Source organism: Schistocerca piceifrons, chromosome 9 (genome assembly GCF_021461385.2).
Source record: "Schistocerca piceifrons isolate TAMUIC-IGC-003096 chromosome 9, iqSchPice1.1, whole genome shotgun sequence".
In the NCBI taxonomy this organism is placed as follows: domain Eukaryota; kingdom Metazoa; phylum Arthropoda; class Insecta; order Orthoptera; family Acrididae; genus Schistocerca; species Schistocerca piceifrons.
Window position 1 is genome coordinate 115036305 of NC_060146.1, and position 15621 is coordinate 115051925.

At 39.5% G+C, this 15621-nt stretch overlaps 1 protein-coding gene across 1 annotated transcript in view; it reads right to left on the reverse strand.

Annotated features, from left to right (window-relative positions):
* The window catches only part of LOC124717395 (protein sprint), a 305335-nt gene that overhangs the window by 24375 nt on the left and 265339 nt on the right, over window positions 1-15621 (reverse strand). Inside the window, exons 15-17 of the mRNA XM_047244247.1 lie at window positions 14840-15025; window positions 4425-4687; window positions 973-1262 (exon numbers count right to left, since the gene is read on the reverse strand). Of these exons, the coding sequence (XP_047100203.1) occupies window positions 973-1262; window positions 4425-4687; window positions 14840-15025 (739 nt within the window). The remainder of the gene's footprint in view (window positions 1-972; window positions 1263-4424; window positions 4688-14839; window positions 15026-15621) is intronic.

Here is a 15621-nt window from a genome sequence, read left to right on the forward strand (position 1 = left end):
AAGCACCCACTAGCATAACCACAGTACCACTATTTTACGTCCACTATTGTAACCACATTAGCAGTATTTTACATCATTACGATTCTTGGAGGTTTCCCAGTGTACCGAGTGTTCCCTAACATTTCAGGACTACAGCCACATAATGTCAGCATCTTGCCACAATATTTTAGCTAACAACCATTCAGTCATTTCAGTTTCACATGGAAGATTACTTGTACATATTGCTACATTTACATCAAAAATTGGCCAGTAGCAATTGCAGAATTGCCCTCTGTTGAATTTAGTGTCCACTGTCAAATATCACTCCAGCCGATGCCAAAAAGAGCACTTGTAAGGGTGATAAAGAGTGAACACCCTCTGTGAAATTGCAGGCTCGCAGAGTAAAAATTCAGGGGTCAGGGGTCAAAATGATAAAATTAATTGTTGCTAGATGTGGCTTTAGGCAAAAAATATAGTAACGAAATCATCAGTCCCATGCCTTATATGGTTGAAACTGAGTCCCAGACGGACCCCTTCATGACAGAAATTTTTGTGGCAGAATAATCTACAGGACGTCCCACGGTGATAAAGCTCAGCTAAGGGTTATTTATCGGGTCACCGAAGGCACGAATGTGGTAACATACTCCACACACGTTTCACGATCTGTGCGTCTGGGGTGTGACCACTGTAGTCTACAGATACAGGAAGGTCATGCAGCAATAACCTATGCGCATGGATCACCACACATATTTTTCATATAAATGTAGCAATGTGCATCACCATTCTCCAGTGTAAAACTCACCTGAGACGGCTGCCATGTTGTCAGGTGGACTATTGTTTCAAGATCTCAACATCATCCGCTGCAATCTCATGCAATTATTTTACACCACTGGTACGAAAAAGGACAGAGTTTTCCGAGAGTCTTACAAAGTTCAACGCAAACAAGCTAACAAGTCACAACAACAAGGAGCAGTACAGTGATAAATCACTCACCTTGACCCTCTCTTTCTCGACTTCCTTCTCAAATTCCCGCTCCCCGTGCTTCACCAGGTAGTTCTTCATGCCAGACATGAACTGCCGCATGTTGCGCATCACGACCTGCGGACTGGTCTCGCGAGACTCGCGTGTGCAAGCGATGAAGTTGTCGACGTTCTGGGCAAACGTGGTGGAGCGGTCGGCGGCGAGGTGCAGGGCGTAGGCCCGGATTGCTGCGCCCCCACCACTGCCGCAGCCCCCCTCGGAGAGAGCGCGTGCGCTGCGCAGCGTGTGCAGCCGCGGGGGAGCTGGAACATGGGAGGCAGGCATCACTGACACTGACATAACAGCAAATCGAAAAGTAGCCAGGTGGGACAGCTGTGCTTGCATTATTGAGTCTGGAATACAATAACAAACTCACAATGAATCTGCTACCTGACACTGTTTATTAAAGACTCTCTCACAACTAGTGCTACTAGTGGATCTATAAGTTACTGCTGATTGTTGTAATTTCTCAGGTTGTTGTGTGTCCATGCAGCGTATGTTTCATTCAAATGCAGTACTGTGAGTACAGTTAGGCTCCTGTAAAATGCTTTACTCGAACCAGGAGAAGATAGCTATAGTTGAGACCTATATCTACTCTCTCTCTCTCTCTCTCTCTCTCTCTCTCTCTCTCTCTCTCTCTCTCGTTCGAAGAAACACATCAAGTGTTCGAGGAAAAACTTCTGAACATCAATATCCCAGAAGAGAGTAGCGTACACAATTTAGTTGAGAAAGGAATACAACAGGTGCTGTTTTGAAGTAAAACTTCTCTTAGGAACATGAGGGCCATCACTGATACTGAAACGGGTACTACAGCGAGTAAAAAAAAATCAGTAAGCAAGTTCTCAACGATCCCGTATTCGATACACATATTTTCATTAAAAATCTTGATGAATTAAAATTGAAACTATACAACTTTTCAACAGTGCAACAATTGAAGGGGACAAGCAAACTGGAATGAATTGATTCCTGCAACTGGCTTCATGAAAACATTTTTGGTGGGCAGACAGACCTGATGTCCAATTTCACATCAGACGAGGCACGGTTTCATCCGTCTGGCCATATTAACTCACAAAACAACAAGTACTGGATGGCAAGAAATCCTCACCAAATTTTCAAGCATCTACTTTGTGATGAGAAAACTGCATTAACTGTATAGTAGGACAATTTATTTTTACTTCATTATCAATACACAAGTTAAACTCATCACTTAAGAAGAATTATCTGCATAATTACCTGACAATGAAAACGAATACAGCTTCTTCTAACAAGTCAGAGTGATGTCTCAGACAGCAAATGCTTCACTGAATCATGTTAATGCAGCTTTCACAAATGAATGAATTGTCGGCAGTGTTCTGTGGTCTCCGTGTTCCCCAGAGTCGTCTGTCTGTTACTTTTTCTTTGGGACTATTTGATGAGAGTTTATGCATTTAGTCTCCACAATACTGATGAACTGGATGTGGAACATTCAACGAGAAATCAATGCAATTGGGGAACAACAACATTTTGCATCAGGCAACTCTCATCACTGGACTGTTGTCCAGGATGACCATCCTCAACATCTTTTGTAACAGTAATGTTGATACATGCAACATTTAAATTATATACCATACATCAAAATTCATTTCAATATAATCTGCTGACACTGCAGCAGTTTAATTTAATTTAATTTTCCTTTACATTCTGTACCACACACAAATATCAGTTTTTAATTTTTGTTCTCTTTTTTATATCCAATATGTACACCACATGCATATATGAAATCTCCAAATCCCTCTTTAAGCTACAATTTCAAAACTTCATCATTCAGTGTATAATTTACAAACCGATGACACTGTCAGTTTAAACAGTTCATGCTGAAATACTTTATTTATTGAAATATTCAGAATTTGCAATTACTGAAACCACACGCACTTGAAAATTTGACCGTGCTGCCATAGTTGGTGTTACAAACGATGCCACGTATGCTCCGACAGCCAACGAGCGTCGAGTATTCTCTGAGCGTTCTGCTGTAGCTACTGTGAGCATTAAACGTGTTTGTAGTGAGTCGCTTAATGAATTTCAATTTCACTTGTTGCGAACTGTCTTTGCCGATTTTGGTAGCAATTGATAAAGTACGTATAAGTAAGCGAAAGACATAATTTGCAGAATATACGCTTTCTTCAAGCGAAAAGCGCACGCACGCACATACTGCAACTCTCGCTCGGAATTGTCAACTGTGCAACCCCCTTCCGTGTCTTGAGATGCGCAAACTGCCATCGTTCGCTCGAGGATCAGACTATAATTGTTTGTTTTACAGTTGACATGCCTTATTTGAGGCCACCATTATTTCTTGCTTTTTCTGAAAACTGTAAAATCACAAAATTTTACCTACTCAAAACTATTGAATCTAGTGTCATCTGGATTTTGATGTTCCAGGAAAGGTAAATTTTACTTCAGTAACATGCAAGTTATTGAAATGTTATGAGTAGAAAATCTGGGTTCTTAAACTCTTTTGCAGTGAACACATGGTGTGTCGTGGGGCTATCACTTTGTTTTTAAAATAATTGAAAAGCCACAATCACTTCAATCGCTTATTAGATGACCGGTTTCAGCACTCTGAAGGTGCCATCATCAGATCTGCATATGGACATCATGGCATATGAGGCAGACCATCTGATAAAATCATTGTCACAACCAATAAAAAATAATAATAACTGCTCTCATGGTCGTTCTTTCCATAAAATATAAAACTGAAGTCACCAGATAAAACTACCACTGCTCGCCTAATACCGGTCGGCATCATCACTGCCCTATTGAGCGCAGGCTTACCTGCTGTGATTCTAGCGGTTCACAACCAGACACTGTCCAAGCAGCGCATACACAGTCCCACAGTATAACCACTCATTACTACTAAAACACAACTTTACTATAACTGCTTGTCACATACCCATGCAAAGCCCACATTTGCGCATACATTTCCTGTACATACTACAATCACTATAAAGTACATCAATTACAAATTAAAAGCATTGAGGCACAGACATTATCCATTAGCACCCTACAAAACTAAGTATTATAATTTGCCTTTATTCATATAAGGACATCAGGAATATGCACACACAAAGCTGTTCATAGCATGACTTAGGTACAATGCGACGAGCGATAAACTATTTTTTTAAACTCTTGTTTGGCTCTGCTAAATCCAAGGAGTAAAAGTGCATGCTCAAAATTTCGCTCGTAACAGTGGAACCTGCTATATGCACTATTTTAGAACATGTAACCAACTGTTCATCAAAATAACTTTACTGCCTAATATGTGCATACGTTCTCTACTTGTCCTGTCTTTCATATTACTATTGAAAAATTAAAAACTGCATATTGATGTGTCCTCAGTGACTAATATGCGACACGTGTTTAGTTTATTCTGAACAACAGCTAAAACTTACAGAGCAGGGGCTCCGTTCCCAGGACCGGCTGAGGTGGTGTGACACTGGTGACGTCCTGAGGCGTCGGCGCAATGCTGCCCCCATTTTCTTTGCGGTCTGAGGTGTGCACGTTCATCCCATTGCTGTTGCTGTTGCTGTTGCCATTCCCCTGACTCGTCGCCACTGTCGGACCCAGTAGACTTTCCCAGCGAGAGCTGTCCCACGGCTCGGAGAATTCCGTCAGTGTATCCTCATCTTGCTGGTGCGACGATCTGCTGCACTCACTAGATGCAAAACCGAGAGGTACTCAGATCCAAACACATAGTGGCAGTCGCTCACTCAGAGTGATCGGGCAGATATAAGCTTCCTTTATTATGTGGAAGCATGCAACAGCCATTTTGTAAACAATTGAAATAGAATAAAATCAGAAGCTACACGTGTGATTCTCAAGTATAGTAGGTGGCAATACAGTTGTAATCGAGCTTACAAGAAAATACACCTTCTGTCCTTTTAATATTTTGTAGCACTGGTATTGCAGCATGTTTTGTCAATGTATATTCATTGGTTTATTTCGACGTTTAGAGACCCATAATTTTTATGCATAGCACAGCTATACAACATTGAGCAACACTTATGTTTGACACTACTACTCACACAGTATAATGGTGATGTCATTTATTAAAGTGTAATGTGTAAAAATTCATATTTTGTCTCAATAAACCACAGGCCACGTTAATTCTGGTGCTTCATTTTTTTAGTAAAATTCTGAACTAGTAGGCTTCTTCTGAAACTGTGTCATCTCGTCCACACACACGACGACTCCTTTACAGTGACACCTCCTAAAATGAAATGCCACAGCAGAAAAATTTTTAATCGAGGAGCCTCACAAGTCCAGTTTTGTGCAACAAAACTTCGAATTTTCGCACAAAACTGGCAGTGGCTATTACTCACACAGTTCATCTCAGCACAGCAATTTCTGTCTAATAATGCAGTTATCCATTATCATCAATGGGATACTTAAGAGGTGTGATTGGAAGGTTTTAAGAATGGATCCACTACTGCTGACTGGTTTGGTGGGCAGGTACACAGAGGGTGGGGAATGAGTCATTGCCTTGTCCTTGAATGCCCTCTGACAGGAAACTGCATTTCCTTTATTCAGTTCATTGTGGCGGCTGGTTGAGTGCAGGTCTGTTAGGGCTTGTTGCCGGATTCTGTATGCGTGAAAATGGACTAAAAACGAAGCAACGAGTTTGTGTGAAATTTTGTTTCAAAACTGGGAAATCAGATTCTGAGGCTTACGAACTATTAAAAACAGCTTTTGGAGATAATTGTTTGAGCCAGTAAATGTTTTTGTCTGGTTCAACAGATTTAAAAATGGCTGCAAATCATTTGAATATGAACCAGGGTCCGGCCCTCCTTCCACCTCAAAAACAAATGAAAATGTTGTGAAAGTCCGTGACTTAGTGCACTCTGATTGTAGACTTACAATTAGGAGATGGCTGATGAACTTAATTGAAGTTTCTATGCAGTTCAGTCAATTTTAACTGAAGATCTGAACATGAGTCGAGTGTCTGCAAAATTCATTCCAAAAGTATTGTCAAGTGACCAGAGACAATAGCGACTTGAAGTGTGCAAAGAATTGATTAATGGGACTAAAAGTGACCCAGATTTGTTAAACGGGGTAATTAAAGGTGACGAACTGTGGGTATGTGGATACGATCCTGAAACCATAGCGCAGTCTTCGTAGTGGAAGACCGAAAAAAGCACGGCAAAGTCAGTCAAAGGTGAAGACAATGCTGGTGATTTTTTTCGATTCTACCGGTATTGTGCATCATGAATTTAGACCTGGAAGACAGACAATTAACCAGGAATATTACGATTTTTTCTTGAAGTGTATTACGGAGAGCGTCCTTAATACACTTCAGGAAAAAAAATTCTAGGAATGTTTCCAAAAGTGGGAACACTGTTGGAGTCTGTGTGTTCAGTCAGAAGGGGACTATTTTGAAGGGGAAGCATCACAGTAGCACGTAAGTACCACCATTGTACAATTACAACTCCATTCTTAAAACTTTCTAACCACACCTCGTATGAACTCAAATTTGCTTCTTCTCCACTGACATAAATCTTTTTATCCCATTCCACACACCATTGTGTCCTTTCTGCCATTAACATTTTGCTTATGTGTTGCATCATGTTTTATGCTTGTGCTATTACTCCTTTCTTTTTTTCAACATTTAATAAATTCAGTGACGTCGACAACAAACCGTGGCAACTATCCACAAAGGCATTTTCTACGATTACTTTCTGGGCTTGGGCATTCTACTCTGAACTGGACTGCAGCCATACCTGCTCACATGACCATGTTGCTTCCCACCACAGCCGGGTCCATGATTCACTTTTTCAGGTAACACTTCCAGGTTTCTAATACACAACATCACAATATCTACAAGAGAGACATGCGTAATTCATTAAATGGAATTATTCTCCTAATTTTCATTAGGGCCTAAGTAATTTATACCGTGGTGTAGTTGTGAAATATAACTCCACAGAGGCAATAGTGTTAAAACAAGGCAAACATAGTGTACACATGAGCCATCCGTGTGTTTCAAATCCTAGAATTCACTAAATATGACTCAACTGTGACATTTCATTAGAGATTTTCAGTTATATACAATGGAGAAAACAACTAATTGATGTCACTACAAGTGGAGCATATTCCTCTGTGCCAAGAACTGTTACTGGTATTGCGTACCTGGACCTGTAGCAACAATGGCTTATCCCACAGTTACACGAAGGCTGTGATGACTTCATTTTGAGTCATGATAATGATCCCACATTATTTTCATTCACACATCTGCAATATTTTTGTTTTAGGCTTTTCCAGACGAATGCACTGCATATGCAGCTCTATTATTCATTGTGTAGGGGAAAAATTATATACCAAGCAGCTACCAATATTTATTTATTTGCAAATCTGTTGGGATATTGTGGATCCATTTCCAAAGCAATAATTTGTTTCACAGTCCTAATAATAAAGTCCATCAATGATCTTTTATAGTATTTTTACTTTGTCAATGTACAGTCTCAAACCACAGCTTCACCATCACCACTTCAGCACATATGTAAAAACGTTTAATGTGGTAGCAACAACTCAAAAGCAAGAATCTGCAAATTTTGTTGAATTTCTTTATATAAGTTAAACAATAACTTCACCAACTAACTTCCAGATGTTGTTCAGGGATACCCTCTGAGTATTTTGGTATAAGGGGCCCATAGAAAATAAATGACTAGTGGTGGTATACAGTATCCTCTGCCACACACCATAAGGTGGGTTGCAGAGTATTGATTAGATGCAGGTGTAGATGTAGACATGGTCTCCAGTGGTTTCTTAAAGAGTTATTGCTTTTCAGTTGGTTCCTTACCCAAATTAGCTTTGTATCTGTACTGCACTGTAAACAATGCACAACAGTGCAAATATTGACAGTATGTTCTGTATGACTTGTTTCTTCATCTGCGGGGCATGTGAAGAGCCTCGTTTGTGATGCTCTGACAATACTCGCATGGCTCTTGTTGTCGGATTATCGCAGTCACACGAGTAGTTCGCCAAAACTAACGAAATTTTCAAGCCTGTAAGACAGTCGATTGTGCATCACTGTATACACTGCAGTAACCAGGGTGGTTGAAATTTTGAACAGTATCTGTAAGGAAACAGTTCTACATTTACTACGTGTTCTATGGTGCACTGGCAGAACAGATTGAACACACTGTGATGAAAGTGTAGGTATTTTGTCTCAGGGGTTTTGCATTAATCTGTGTTGTTTATTGTGTGCTGTATGTTTTGGTTATTGCATATTGCAGGCTTCCTCAATGTCGTGGAGTTATTTTCACGGAAAGAAGGATGGCTGAGGTAGTGAACTGAGTAAATCATAATTATATTATTACTATGCAACAAACTTACACAGACCGAAGGTCCCTTATACCAAAATATTTGATATCCCTGAACAACCTCTGAAAGTGTGAACCGTCACCCTCCCAAATGCGAGTCCAGTGTGCTAACCACTGCGCCACCTCGCTCACTCTGACTAGGAAGCTGTGACCTCAAAATGTACGTTGACACAGTGAAAACACTACTAAGAGACCGTGGACAGAGTTTATTACTAAGGTTTCCATTTTTGCTGTCATTTCAGTTCTGCCATAGACAGCCACTACAGCTACGATGAAACACTTTGTCTCATTCATTTAGGCTTCTAATAATGTCACGTTAGAGCAATTACTGTTGGCAATGAAAAAGATAACAAGCAACCTTGAAAACTGGGACATGTTAATCCAAGCACATACAAGAATGACAATAAGAAGATGAAATACTGATGGCCAATTCCATTCTCTTTTATAACATTGAATACATGTCTATGAGACATGAAGTGCATGTAGTCAACTTAGCCATCAGCATAAGGAGAAGGTTTTTCTTCTTTCTTTCTTTTTTCCTACAGAGCAATTACTAAAAGACACTCGCCTTTGCAATTACTTGCACTTCGCCTGTTGCACTCACATACTCAATTTCTTTTTTAACTGGTCATCAGTACTTTACATTCTTACTGTCATCCTGTACGTGCTTGGATTAACATGTGTCAGTTTTCAAGGGAGCATCTAATCTGACATGGTATCATTAGAATTTTACATTAATGAGATGAATTGCAGCATTGAAGATGGAGTATAACATTCAGAAATTGTTGGCAAATAAATTAACACTGGCAGCAGTTTGGTGAGTAATCTTTTTCATTATACAATACTTGAACAAATGCATCACGTATTTCTTTTCATGCCAATTTTGCATGTAAACTTAAAGCTTCCAATGACTTTCATGTTCATTGTTATTGATAGCAATCATCTGCAGGCCATGTGATGCTTCACTTAGTTGATGAAATTGTCATGGAGACATTACAAGGTGACGGAACTTTCTTATGCTACCTGAAATTATGTTGACATGTATGACAGCAGAACATTAGTAGTGATCCGAGTCCATTAAGTGATGGATAACAACACAGTTTATTTCTCTGTAGCCTTTCGGCATCGAATGCCCAATCCTATGCACCACTAAGCGCATAGTCGCCGTGCCGCTTAAAATTTTGCGCATTTTGATCGTGACAGCTTCTTCGACAACGGAATCCTAGTAGGCAGATGCATGGGATGAGATTTTTGTTTCATCAAGCATAATCATGTCTGTTTCATCAAATGTAATACGAAAAGGATAGAAAGCTAGTGATCAGTAGAGGAGTCATCAAGTGGCAGACAAGTATCCTGAAAAAGACTGCTAGATATTTTTTCTCCATAGCTATCACATTAAGTACTTCAAACACTGGACATGCAGGTTGGAATATCAACAATACTAGGAAAAGCACAGATTGCTATTCACCATAAAGATGACCCACTGAGTTGCAGACAGACATACTGAAAAGAAGATTGTTACACATTACAGATTTCGGCCAACGCCTTCTTGAGCAAAAGCAAAAAACACACACACACACACACACACACACACACACACACACACACACACACACACACAAGCAAGCACATTCCATACATACACATGACAGCTGTCACTGGGAGCTCTGACCGGAATCTGGAATTCTCGTCATAGCTGCTGGCAATAGCAGTCATGCGTATGATATGTGCTTGCTCATGTGAATGTGTGTGCGTTTTTTTTTACAGAAGGCTTTGGCTGAAAGCTATAAAGCTTAACAGTCTTTTTGGTGTACCTGTCTGCAACTAAACTCAATGAGTCATCTTCATGGTGAGTAGCACACTATAATTTTCCTAAGATTAAGTACCCCATTAGAAAATCTTATCCCACACATCTATTTACGGGGTTTCCATCATCAAAGAAACTGTTCAGATCAAAATGTGCAATATCAATTTTAATCAGGAAACTAACTATATTTTTAGTGGTGCATGCAAATGGGTGCTTGATGCTGAAAGGCTATAGAAAAACAGGCCGAGTTATCCAGCACGTAACAGAGTCAGCATTGCTAAATGTTACTCCATCGTAGGCACTGACACAAGCTCTCGTAGCATATGGAAGTTCCACGGCTTTGAAATGTCTCCAAGTGACCAATTAATTAAAATACCGACTGGCTTACAGATAACTCCTGATGAGAGATGAAGTCATGAAAGTTCGAGTTTACATACAAATCTCACACAGATAAAATACACGGAGCACTGACTGAAGCATGTCACTGCATAAAACTACAAAGTCACATCCACAACACTTGGTTGGGCCTGCTTCCCATGACAACTCTGTTCTTCTCGGTAATCTCTGTGTTACATAAAACATCATTTTGTCTTTGTGACTTTAATGCCACACGGTATGAAACGGATTACAAATGCGTCCACAAATAACAACTGTGACATGTGGAGCCAGATAGGCCAACAGTTAGAATGTCATACTCATGTTTGTCTAATAACAAGAGCAGCAACAATGAACACTTTACATTGAGTTTAAAACTTGGAGATAATCTCCTCTGGCTTGGGTCTGCCCTTTGGCAATGTGTCTTGCTGTCATACAAATACATTCTGATATGGTAATGGTATTTTGATAGGATAGTGGCATTTGTGGATGTAAACGGTGGCAATTGCAATTTCAGAAGTAAAAGCTACAAAGTTACTACAAATGGTTTTCTGAATATCATATGGTAATATTTTACTCGTCTACCAAAGTACACACTAGGAAAAATACAAAATATTTTAACAATTAAGTTTATTTGAAACTTTATATGCTAATTGACACATATCATGCTGCACTCGTGCTTCTATCATTCTAATACATTTTTTTTTGTTTACACTTGGAAAGAATGTAAAAAACATGCAGTGATAAAATTTTCTGAAAGAATTTTACTAGCAATGCACCTACACATATCAACAAGTTTATCAGCAGTGTCCAGTGGCATTTGAACGAGCAGAAATATACCATCACCACCAACAACCTTTTTTAATGTTACAGAGTGCTTAGAAAGTCTGTGAGGATAGGGGGCATAGATTAAAAGGTAATCCAAGGAGCAGTCTTACGTGTGTTACTGTACATTAACACCAGCAATACCAATGGGGGAGAGGGCTACTTTATGCCCACCTTTCGTAAATATTGTGATCTAGTGGTCTACTTTGTATTTTGAAATTTTGGGGGAAAATGTTTATTGTTTTTAATGAACTCTTCCACCACATTCTATAATTATTTTAAGTTCTTTCAGTTACACGTAATTCAAAAATTTTAGTGTAGTTGACATCATCATACGGTCTCATCGGTTCATAATAGATGTAACTTTTCACGAGGCATGTCTCATTCACTAAATAACAGCACTAAAAGATATTTTCCAGTTCTGGTCCCTTCTCACACATCAGTATCTCTTTAAAAAGTATGTTGCTAACAAAAGTCAACAACAGTTTACAAAAACTTTTATTTTTTTTTAAATTTATGGTGGTTATAAAGATAAATAACAGCCCACCCCCTTTTAGTAGTTACGTTGTTAAAAATGTGCTGATACTGTGGAAGACAGTGTTTAAAGATATTTTCAGGTTTTGGATCCTACTAGAATGTCAGTATATCTTAAAAAATATGTTGGTAATAAAACTTAACAACTACTTGTTTTTCATAAAGTACCCTCTTGTTGGTAGTACATGTTGTTGAAAATCTTTCTGTAGGTGGTATATGTTATTGAAAATGTGTTGGTATTACTAGGGTTAAGATCAATGCTATACTTTGTGGCTGTGCAGCATAGTTTTTGCAGCGGGTGTTTTATCAGTAATATACTTTTCAGTGTGGGACTGTCTCACAGTTTAAAATAAAACCTCACATCAAGGATAGAGTTACAGGCAACCTTGATCATGACATAATCACACTCTCAAAAGAATTTTACTGAATTGAATATTACATTAGTGGGTCGATTCGGACTCTATCTGTAGGTTTTGTTTCACTTCCCTTGTAAGTTGAGATGATAACTGACCTTCAAAGTTTAGATGGATCATGCGTTTTGAATGTTACACCATCCTGACTGATTAATTTTTCCATCATACATGTCTCTTATAGCACAGTGGACTTGACTCCCTCCACACATCATCCATTCCTGCCAAAACAGTGAGCACCACTTTGAGATTAAAGCATTACTGGGAGCGAAGAATTTGATTGCGAGCAGCTGAGAGATGTCGTTACTCACAGAATTAATCTCCTGAAAGAGGCAAAGTAAAATGGACACTGAACTACAATTAAAAAAAAAAAATGTATAAAGGAATTTCAAACCTGTGAAATTCTGAAAAGGCAAAAGAAGATGAAAGCCTTAAAGGACTATGAGGATGTATATCAAGACAAAAGCTATATGGACAGGCCTTAATAAGACACATCTGGAAGAGAAATAAATATTTTAAGGATGTTGGATGAACATCAACAAAAACAAAATGAGGATAATGGAATTTAGTCGAATTAAGTCGGGTGATGCTGACGGAATTAGATTAGGAAATGAGATACTTAAAGTAGTAAAGGAGTTTTGCTGTTTGGGGAGCAAAATAACTGATGATGGTAGAAGTAGAGCGGATATAAAATGTAGACTGGCAATGACAAGGAAAGCATTTCTGAAGAAGAGAAATTTGTTAACATCGAGTATAGATTTAAATGTCAGGAAGTCGTTTCTGAAAGTATTTGTATGGAGTGTAGCCATGTATGGAAGTGAAACATTGGACGATAAACAGTTTGGACAAGAAGAGAATAGAAGCTTTCGAAATGTGGTGCTACAGAAGAATGCTGAAGATTAGCTGGGTACATCACATAACTAATGAGGAGGTATTGAATAGAAATGGGGAGGAGAGGAGTTTGTGGCACAACTTGACAAGAAGGAGGTACTGGTTGGTAGGACTTGTTCTGAGGCATCAAGGGATCACAAATTTAGCAAAAAATGGCTCTGAGCACTATGGGACTCAACTGCTGAGGTCATTAGTCCCCTAGAACTTAGTTAAACCTAACTAACCTAAGGAAATCACAAACATCCATGACCGAGGCAGGATTCGAACCTGCAACCGTAGCGGTCTTGTGGTTCCAGACTGCAGCACCTTTAACCGCACGGCCACTTCGGCCGGCACAAATTTAGCATTGGAGGGCAGTGTGGAGGGTAAAAATCATAGAGGGAGACCAAGAGATGAATACACTAAGCAGATTCAGAAGGATGTAGGTTACAGTAAGTACTGGGAGATGAAGAAACTTGCACAGGATAGAGTAGCATGGAGAGCTGCATCAAACCAGTCTCAGGACTGAGGACAACAACAACAACAACAAGAATGATGGCCAGATATGTACAAGAATAAAACAGAAGAAAAGTATGTAAGCGAATGACAAACAACTAGCCTAGGATGCATCAGAAAAGAGAGACAGAGGCAAGCAAAAGTGTGTGTCACCTGATAAAGAAGAATAAGATACCTAGCAAACATAAGCACTGCCTGTCGGGAACACAGCAAGCATTGTAATTAATGTTAAGGTAAACAGCCACAGGGGCACATATTGTTTGATTTATTAGGACCAGTTTTGCTCGTAAATGTTAGCATCCTTAGACATTTATTACCCTGGTGGCAACATGCTACACGTTTTAAGCACTGGTCAGTGCAATTGTCTACATGAAGTGGTGTGTTGCAGACCCAGTGGTGTGTTGCAGACCAATTCATGTTGTCAATGCTACAGAGTGGTGCTGTAAACATATAATACGTTGCCATGAATATTTAGGATGCTCACATCTGATGTGCAAAATTGGCACAAATACATCAAATATTGTGTGTCCCTTTAGGTGTTACATTATATTAAGAAAAAGATACTTCTTGCTATATGAACACTTACAAAACATTGCTGAAGACAGAAAAGTAACAGAAACTATCTAACATGGGTAAGGAACATCAAAGACCTAATGTTATGCTGAAACTGGCATAAAATGTGGTAACAAGGAGCACGAGTCCAGTACCTAGTTAGAGGAAATTATGTTCATTTTTGCCACACCTCTAACCCTCCAAAGGAGGGAATGCCTAGTTTTGAAAATCAGTCTTCAGACTAAAGAGCATAACAATAAAAACATATCTTCCAAGTGTCTACTCAAGTGTTATTTCAGAGTGTATCATTTCTCAGTCTTGGTGTAATTTAAGATTCTCACTGAGAGGAAATGTTACAGGTACTTACAACTACAATATAATGCTGCATGCATACCATTTTCATTAAAAGAAGTTAGTGATTTGTCTTACAGTGGTGCCCAACTTCACCAGAAGACAGTGACATACACCTCTACTGAAATTAAATACAGCGTGCTCTTAGTGTTTAATACCAATGCCAGACAAGTGCATCTACAAGAAAGACATTACAAATGTGTCAACGGTCAGGCACCGGTGTCGATTAGAAGCTCAAGTACGTAACTCACATTTCCCTGTCGGGGGTGTGTGAACGGTGGCCGTTCTCGACATTGTCATACGACGAGACCCTGGAGCAGGTTCCGTCCGTGAGGGTGCCCCCTCGAGGGCCACCGGCAAGAGGTGGGGAACCCGAGGGGGGTGCGGAGCCTCCGGAAGTTGACAGCGGGTCCGGGGACAGCCGCAGGCTGGGGAACCTGCGTCCAACCCAACGGCCGTCTCTCACTCCGAGCGCTCGTTCTGGGCGCTTCTCTTACTTCTATTTCTCATCTTCACACAACTCAAAACACGATTCAGAATGTCCTTACAGTGATACCTCCTTGAAGCCTTCTGGTTTTGGTAATTATGTAGAAATCTGCACTAAAAACTATCATATAACATTTTGTCTCCTATGGCATGAGATATCTTAAGATGCTACAGAGGTATTTGTTTGAATCCTCTGATGGTTGCTACTCTAAATGCAGCTGTTCTCACTTTAGAGTACAGGGTAATTCAAAATTAGTATCGTGATTCCAAATGGCCATAACTATTTAAAGCATAATGTTACATCGATAAAAATCAGAGAGAATGTAAAAGAATGTTCACTTTCTTTATATCTTTAACAATAGTTCTGTAAATCCTGTCGGTCATACAGACAACATCTAAGTGATAATCTAATCTAGGCCATAAATTATGAAGCATGTGCAGTCACTGATACAAAGCCACTAGTGATGCAAATTTTGAATTCCAGAATTGGTTTTGACGAAGGGGGCCCATAATCAAGGTCTTTGACATAATCTTGTAAAAGGAAACC